The 8,984-nt window shown below is 45.6% G+C and overlaps 1 protein-coding gene across 1 annotated transcript in view; it reads right to left on the bottom strand.

Moving 5' to 3' along the window:
* Nucleotides 1–3,914: 3,914 nt before the first annotated feature.
* erf (Ets2 repressor factor) overlaps nucleotides 3,915–8,984 on the bottom strand; it is a 39,518-nt gene continuing 34,448 nt past the window's right edge. The window contains exons 4-6 of the mRNA XM_037693714.1: nucleotides 7,918–8,807; nucleotides 7,218–7,846; nucleotides 3,915–3,945 (exon numbers count right to left, since the gene is read on the bottom strand). Of these exons, the coding sequence (XP_037549642.1) occupies nucleotides 7,256–7,846; nucleotides 7,918–8,807 (1,481 nt within the window). The 3' untranslated portion in view covers nucleotides 3,915–3,945; nucleotides 7,218–7,255. The remainder of the gene's footprint in view (nucleotides 3,946–7,217; nucleotides 7,847–7,917; nucleotides 8,808–8,984) is intronic.

Below are 8,984 nucleotides of genomic sequence, written 5' to 3'. Positions count from 1 at the left end.
AACCTGAGAACCTCAGCTGCAGAACTTCAGAACCTCAGCTGCAGAACCTCAGCTGCAGAACTTCAGAACCTCAGCTGCAGAACCTCAGAACCTCAGCTGCAGAACTTCAGAACCTCAGCTGCAGAACTTCAGAACCTCAGCTGCAGAACTTCAGAACCTCAGCTGCTGAACCTCAGAACCTCAGCTGCAGAGGAGCAGCTGATGGTGACTGAGCTCCATGAGCCCGGCTCTGAACGTTTACTAAGAATGAAGTTGAGTCACTTTAACACTTTAAATAAATTACAACCACTAAACTGCTCCAGAGACCCCCCAGCCCCTCCTGACCCGACCCGCCAACACTCTCTTACTCTGGAGAGGCTTCGAAAAGGACCGGCTGCTCCTCTCCTCTGTGGAAACATGTTCAAGAGCCTCGTTGACCCAAACCTGTTTTTAGATTCATTGTTCAAGCAGTTTGAAAACATGACGTAAAAAATAAAACTGTACACTGATCTGAATCAAACGCCGCAGATTAAAGCATTCACTCCGGTGTTTGTATTAAATTCTGAAATGTGGGTCTGCACTCAGTGTAAACACAGAACTGAATCTGGACCGACTGTATCGGGATCATATACGATGAAACTGGACAGGAGCAGAACCTCAGAGACGTTTAGACCCATTTTTACTCACTTGGGTTCTTTCTGAAGGTTAACAGCTGGTCATCACATCTGCTTTCATTCTTTTAATTGATGGACGTTAATTATTAATCTGAATAAAACGGAAGGATGTTTGTTTTAATGATCTTAAAACATTAAAACTGCAACTCAGCACCACTTGAAACAAACAAGGAGCTGCAGAGAAAGTAAAAAAAAAACACCTTCTGGATGGAAGGTGAAACGTTTCAGCAAAAAAAAAAGAAACTGTCCAGATGACCTGACTGAAAATTGTTGGATTATATTCCTGGATTATTGCGCATGGACTGTTTTGGTAAAAAAAAAAAAAACAACAGTTCAACTAAAGGTGCCACCTCACCAGTTTTAGAAACATCGTTTTAGTCAAACTTAAAATAAAATTATTCACAATCACACACTCTTTGTGCTGTTAATGACTCTCAGACTTTAGGTCAATATCTGTAAACCTGACTGAGTTAATCAATAGGAGATCGATTGATTACCTTCTGATAACTGATCAGGTTCATCACCTGCTGTAGCGCCTTCTGTCCAGCAGGGGGCGCTGTGACCTCCGTGTTCACATCTCAAACCTTGTTTTTAAGTTTTAACAAGTTGAAAACTATTGAAAACTGTTTAATTATTGAAAATAAAAATAACGATTACTCTACTTTAAATATATTTTAATACCTGGAGCCACTTCTTTACTCCTCTTGTCTGTTTTTTCTGCAGTTTGGCTGCTTGGAAGTATTTTTAACTCTTTGGGCTGGATGACTCTCATGTTCATGTTTGTGGTGATGTTCAATGTTTTATGTTATGAGTGCTTAGTGTATATTTAGTTGATGTTTTTCTTAGTTCATATCTTAGATGTTATTACTGTTTTTCTTATACATTTTATTGTTGGATGTAGCTGGGACCCTGCGTACATAATTTCGCTCCACCACATGTACCACATGAGGTGCGAATGACAATAAAGAAACTCTGACTCTGACTCTGACTCTGGATGAGGACTTGTGCACAGCTTTAACCTGGAGGTCCAGAAGGTTCTGTTGCTGAAGGGCCCGACCCAGCAGGACTCCTGCAGCGGGACCTCTGACCTCCCTCAGTCTGACAACACAGGCTGTCAATCACCCTGCTCCTCACAATACGCCTCCTGCTGGCAGGAGGAGGAGGAGGAGGAGAAATGATGATGATGATGATGGAATGACCAACAGGAATGTGAAAACAAAAACAGAAACCTGCAGAAACATGAAATTTTACTGACAAAGAAAAATAAAAGTCAACATTTCAAAACTAATTTAAAAAAAAAAAAAACGTACCTGTATATATTTTTTATCTTTAACTTGGCTTTTTTTAAACAAACTTCAGTGTTTAGAAAACATCAATTTATTTAAAGGCAAATGTAAAAAAAATAAAAAATGAAAGTAAAAATGGGTTTCAACAAATCTTAAATTTTATCTTTAGGGTGCACAGAACTCGTCGAAGACGAGGCTCCGTCCATGAAACTTATTTTTCTATGAATAAAAAGCGATTGGCCTTTTTCATGTCTTCACTGATGTATTGTCTCAGCCATTATTTATTTCCATTAAAATACATTTAATCTATGATTCAGATTATTTTAAAACTCATTTGTGCCATTTTTGATCAAAGATTAAAAAGTTCTTTGCTGTATCCGGATAGTTTTTATTCACTCTGTAGAGTTTAGTTTAAGCAGTTTTAATGTCCAGTTAATATTTAAGCTCGTGTTGTGATTACATCAGTTTTACATTTAAAGTTAAAACAATGTCAGGTGTCACAGCAGAGGATATTTTATTCTAACTCGTTTTTTTGAAAAGCAGATACGTCCAGGCTTCCAGCTTCAGATTGGAGGCAGATTTAAAAATCAAGTGACAGATTTTTTTTATGTTTAAGTTCATTTTATAAAACCACCCTGATGCTCAGAACCAAACTGAGCTGCAGTACCAACAAAAGACAGCAGGGGGAGCCAGAGCTGCAAAAAACAAGGTAATTTTTCCCACAAATAAGAAAAAAAAAAAGTTAAATAACTTTAAATATAAACTTTAGTCCATGTTTTATTTATGAACAAGTACTAAGGCTTGCAGACTTGTCTGGAATTATTTAAAAATATAGATGAAACAAGCAGTAAAATGACATTTATTAGTGTTTAACTCTGAATGGACTTGATTTTTAAAGAAAACTTTGACCAACAGTTGATAATGATCTAAAATATTTTACAATTAATCAACTGAACTGATTCACATTTAAGGGAAGAATTGATCGAAACTTTAAAAAACGTGGAAGTTTATTAAAACCCTAAAACGTTGCAGTTAAGATGTAAACAAAAACAAAACGACGTAAAATAAATCTGTATTTTATAATTTTGGGAAACGTCATTTGGCAATTTTTAAACAAAACAAGCTAAAATGACTTTAAAATTAAATTTAAATGTTGCAGGCATCTCTCCATCCAAACTGCACGGCCTGTGATGCTGACTGTTAGCAAAATATCTCATGAACCACTGGAAGGATTTTAATTAAACTGATGGGACGTCTGGAATCAGTGCAATTAAAGATGGCCGCCACAGCTAGTAAACCTCAGCAAACACAAAAATGACTGTTAAAGACAATGAGGTGAAGCTTGGTCTGGTAGTAGCTGAGAGTAACCCCCAACTCGTGCTCCGACTCCAAGGCAGCAGGTGATTTCAGCCAGTTCTGAAATAAACTCGTCTAAACTTCTTACATAAAACAAATTCTTCAGTTTTGTTTCCCGCTTTAAATAAAGACATAAAAATATTTATTTTCACCTTTTTTTAATGAACCCTGATTATTGATTAATTACAAATGAAGCGAACAGATTACAGAAACAGAAACATGATAAAAAGTCACCGCTGAGGTGGACGAGTTAAACAGCACGACGCTCGAGTCCTCCTCAGAATCCTCCAGAAATAAAAAATATTTACACACAACTTAAACTGTCCTCCCCCATTGTTTACATCATGGTAGAACGCCCCCCCCCCCCCCCCACTGTTGATTAATAACAAATAAACGAGCAGAGTTCATGGGAACGAGTGCAAACTGGTACGAGACACAAACGGGCCGAACAGAAAGTAGTCATGTTAATAAAATAACGAGAAAAACAGAAATAAACCGACAAAACGGCGTCGGTGAGCAAGGCAGCGGTTCAGGTTCAAGTCCTGAAGGTTTCATTCCAGCGGATAAACGTGTAAGACTTTAGAGAAGCTGTTAAAAACATGAGATCTGGACCAGGAAACTGTGTGTGTGTGTGTGTGTGTGTGTGTGTGCACGGCCCGACCACAGCGCGCGCGCACAGAGTGAGGGATGATGGGAAGTCCCGCGTGGCTCCGAGGTTTTGTCAGACTGGGTCAAGTTTTGGTGGTCGGGCGTCTGATGTCACACGTGATGTCATGCTTCCCTTTAAAGTAACCACAGTAACCAGTGTGTGTGTGTGTGTGTGACGTGCACACACACAGCTGCTCAAACCAAAGCTCAGACCCGTATGTCGTCCAATCAGAACCAGAACTGCGAGCGGCAGTTTGAACTCCACAGATGTTTTTTTTTTTAAATTGCCCACTTCCCCGTCTCACCTTAAAGAGTTTGTTCACATCTTTTGGAGGTTATGAACAGTAAGTGTCTTACCGGTTGAGGATGGATGTTTTAATGGTGTCGGTGTTGTGACTGCTGGTCCGAACCTGCAAACTTTCACTTCAGTTTGTGGAAATATTCTATAAATCTTTGCCTTTACTTTGAAATTTCCCAGTTATTTGACACGTTTTGGGTTTTTACGAGCAGTTAGCGACAGCAGCAGCTAGCTGTAGCACTTCCTTCAACATTTGTTGGATTAACTAAAACCGACAGTGAAAAGGTTTACGTCTGAACTGCTCTGTTGGATGGAAGTGGTTCTGCTTGGACTGGAATGAGATAATGAGTCCAAGTGGCACTGAGGCCAACCCAGACGTCCCTGGACCTGCTCCAGATCCTGCTGGGAATGGTCTGGTTTGGCTCCTCCCTCTGGAACGTGCCCCCACCACCAGGAGGTTCAAACCAGATGTCAGAGCAGCTGACTGATTTTAATGAGGAGCATCTTGAGCTGCTTGGATCCAGGATCAGGTTCTATCGGTCCTGATCCAAACCTCATGAATGTACAGGTGATGACTAACAAACTAGTAAATGTGCCTTTCAGCTCAGCTTCTTATTCACTACAATGGACCAGAGCAACACCTTCATTACAGTGTCCCAATCCATCAGTCTGTTTTATTTAGACTCTACTTCCTCAGGTGGCTGAGGCGAGCTGGTCTGGAAGCTCAGTCCTCACCTCCTTCTACAGGTGTGCAGTGGAGAGCATCCTGTGCTCCAGCATCAACGTGTGGCATGGAGGCTGCACAGCTGCAGAAAGAAAAGCTTTGCAGAGAGTGGTGAAGGCTGCACAGAAGATGTTGGAGTCAGTCTCCCCACCATCACAGACATTTACACCTCCAGATGCAGGAAGAGGGCCACCTGCATCATGAAGGACCACACTCACCCAGCACACACACTTTTTGTCCCGCTCCCCTCAGGAAGGAGGTTGAGGAGCATTAAGTGTAGAACCACTAGACTGAGGAACAGCTTCTACCCTGAGGCTGTTAGACTCATGAATATCTAACCAGAATAATCACTGTGATGTCACTTATGTGCTGCTGATCTCATGCTGCTGATTTATTTCATCCTGCTGTGCTCATTCATCATCTGCTCACACACTCATGTTTGTGCTGCTGTTGTTTAACGTATTGTTTTTGTACTAGTACTTAGTGTATTTTTAGTTCATATCTTTTACTGTTTTTCTGTACAATTTATATTTTTGTTGGATGTAACTGGGACTCTGTGTACACGAGTTTTTTTTATGTGAATGTCAAAGAAACCTCGACCGTAAGTCCACAGGAAGTGCTCCAGGTCGCACAAAAACCCGTTTAGCAACAACTAGCTGCACTTATTAAAAAAAACTGACCGCAGTTTAAAGAGCTTTAAAACTAAATTCACATTTTAGTTGATTTAAGGGGCAGCAATAAACTTTGGTGTTTGCAGGGTCGACTAGCATTAACTTGTCAAAATTACTTTTTCTCCAATCTGAAGTTGCTCACGCAGCCATCTACAACAGGTAAGCTACTGTTTAACCATAAAAGCTCCAGAGAACCCCACTCCAAAAGATGTGAACTGTCCCTTTACCTGCTCTAATTACTTTATCAATTTAAATATAAAAGTTATACAAGTTTCATCGCAGCTCAACGGTCGAGAGAAGGCAGAAATATATACTGATAAGATGCCCGTCAGAATACATATATATTTACATCTTCACTATTAAAAATAACACCTAATTTGTATCAAATGATCGTATTGAAATATAATATTTGATTTCAATATATATTTGAATAAAATATATAGGTGTAATCTGTTTATGTTTTGTTTGACAAAAGCCAAAGGCATGGTGGTTTCATGTGTGGGGGGTTAAATGGATAAAACTCAGAAAGGCACGATCTTGTGGGTTTCTTTAGGAATAAAATGACAAAAATATATTTTTATATGTATCTCAGCCTGAGTGAGCCTCGACGCTCCACATTCATTAAATGATTCTCCCAGAAATAAATCCGTCCTGAAGGCGCTCGGACCGACGCGAATGCCCAGAGACGCCGTCCTCGTCCCGGAGAGGGAGGACGGCGTGTTTCTACAGGAAACGAGTCCTTTGGGTTAAAACGAGGAGGAATGCAGGAGCTGCTGGTTGAAGACTCGTCAAAGTCTCGAGGCCCGGCGGGTCCACTCGCCTCCTCAGAACCCGAGTCAGGAGGAGAATCAGACGTCGGCTCGTCTTCGAGTCGCTGCGGCAGAAGTGCCATCGTGTCCGAGCTGCTTCGTTCAAACGCTTCGGTGTCGTCCTGTAAACAAACCGCGCGGTGACGGGACCGAGGCACTTCGAGAATCTCTACATGGGGCCGAGTCAGTAACGTCACCATCTGCCCCTTACAGGGAAATAAAACTGAGCTGATGCGACTCAACAGATTACACAAATAATCTGGGCCTAATCTCGACTTTCTAACAGAACTGGCACTACAAAGTTCATGTGGCGCTCACGAAGGGACCCCGATGGGTTCAAGGCGCAAACGCCTCCACGTGCGAGGCGTTGAAGGTTACTTACACGTTAGTGTTAAAAACATACACAGTTGGACAAAACACCGGTGTTTTACGGCGCTGAAGGCACCGCGGGCACGTCCACGGATCACTGACGCCTCCGCGTCGCCACAAACGGCGACAACCTGGAAAAGGCAGATTCATTTTGTTCTTTGCTTTCGTCAGATCCCACGCAGCGGAACATTTTGTTCAGTATTTAGGGAGCAGGCGAGTCAGGGAAAAATGGCCGACAGCTCCTTGAATTATTGCACAAACAAAACAACAACTAAACTTTGTACACGTGACACAAACACATTTAGATTAAAACTAAAGAACAAAATGAAATCGTGTTTTAGTTTTCGGTCTTGTGCGATCCGTAACATCTGGATCCAGATGTGTGTGTCCATGTGAGCACCGGTGTGTGTGTGTGTGTGTGTGTGTGTGTGTGTGTGGAGCTCAGCAGCCGGCGTTTTCCAGCGACAGCTGAGCCGTGGCCTTCTGCAGCTCTGAGCTCGCTCGGCGCTGAGCGGGCGCTGGCGGCAGCTGCAGACCCAGGATAACTCCTCTTCCTCCTCCGTTCTGCACCTCCCCTGCTCTTCCTCCCACCTCCTCCTCTTCCTCTCCCTCGGCCCGGACTTTCTTGTCCTCCGCCTCGTCCCTCTCTCCGTCCGCCTCCATCTTCTGGTCTTCGCTCCAGCGGCGTTTGAAGCGGAGTTTGAGCGGGATGCAGCGCGTGCCCCCGGGGCTGACCGGCGCCGCCGGGCCCAGCTCGGCCTTCAGAGGAACGGGCGGGCCGCCGCCGCCGCCAGGGGGAGGAGTGGCGGGCGTCTTGAAGACCTCTTCATCATCGTCAGGATCATCCTCGGGGTTGATGTGTGGGGCAGCGAAGGGGCTGCTGGTGTTTCCGTTCGCCCGGAGGTGGTTCAGCTGATGATGATGATGACGGCTGCTGAAGATCCCACCTTCATCATCCTGGTTGAACTCGTCTTCCTCGCTGATGTCCGTCACCTCCACGTCCTCCTCAGACATGTCTGAAACGGGCTCCACCTGCACAGGAAGAACAGTTTATTTCTGAGTCTGAGCTCAAACTTTTCTCCGAGGTGTTTTCAGGGACTCACCTTGATCTTGGGAGGCGCTCCTCCCGGGACAGAACCGGGCATCAGACCAGAACCTGCGAACGACGGGGGCTGGATGGAGGAGGAGGAGGAAGCCGGCGAGCTTCCCGACTCCCTCTGTTTGCGTCCGAGCGGCGGCGGCTGCAGCTTGAACTTGAACGACGACAGGTGAGAGTCCTCGCCGCCTCCCGGCTGCTGGTTTAGAGAGTGGGGGAGCGGCAGGGGCGGGGCGTGGAGGTGGTGGGCGGTGGGTTTCTCGAGGGTGGGGCGGTGGGGCTGCGGGACCACGATGTTGGGGTAGTGGAGAAAGGCCCGCGGGCTCAGGTGGTAGTTGTAAACGGACTGGGTGTGGGCCTGCAGGTAGTGCTTCATGTCCTCCGGGTTGAAGGAGAAGTGGGAGCCCATCATGGGGGAGGACAGGGAGGGGGAGGGGCTGTAGGGCAGGAGGGGGGTGGGGGTCATAGACAAAGCTGGGGACAGAGTCGGGCCCAGCAGACCTCCAGGACCAGGCAGGGGGGAGACGGGGAATGGAGACAGAGGCTCCGGGTGGACCCGGGGAGCGTGTCTGAGGAGCCCTGCTGGGTTCGGACCCCCGTAGAGCCTGAAGAGAGACTCGTGAGGGAGGCGGGGAGGGAGGAGGCCCCTGAAGGCTCTGTCAGGCCCCATAGCTCGCTCCTCGGTGCCGGGGGCTTCCTCCAGCTCAGAGTTGGTGGAGGTTCCGTCGCTGCAGTCGCTCACAGACCCGCGGGCCATGCGGCGGCCCACGGTGCCGAACACCCCCGGGCTGCGCAGCTCCTCGCTGGAGGACAGAACCTCTGACGGCGTGGAGGGGGGGAACCGGAAATGTGTTCCTCCAGTCGGCACAGGGGGGGCGCTCTGTGGGACTCCCCGACCTGCAAGGAAGGAGATCAATTACAAATCTGGACCAGAACCGAACAAAAACAGTTTTATTGGTCAGGTCCCCATCAGGTGCCTGCTGAACATTTTGTTGGACTTAGCCTTTAGCTACTGATTGGCTGGACCTGGCCTTTAGCTACTGGTTGGCTGGACTTGGCCTTTAGCTACTGGTT

Source organism: Nematolebias whitei, chromosome 19 (genome assembly GCF_014905685.2).
Source record: "Nematolebias whitei isolate Nwh7 chromosome 19, NemWhi1, whole genome shotgun sequence".
NCBI lineage: Eukaryota > Metazoa > Chordata > Actinopteri > Cyprinodontiformes > Rivulidae > Nematolebias > Nematolebias whitei.
Note: the sequence above shows the minus strand (reverse complement) of the source record. Positions and strands in the feature narration are given on the sequence as shown.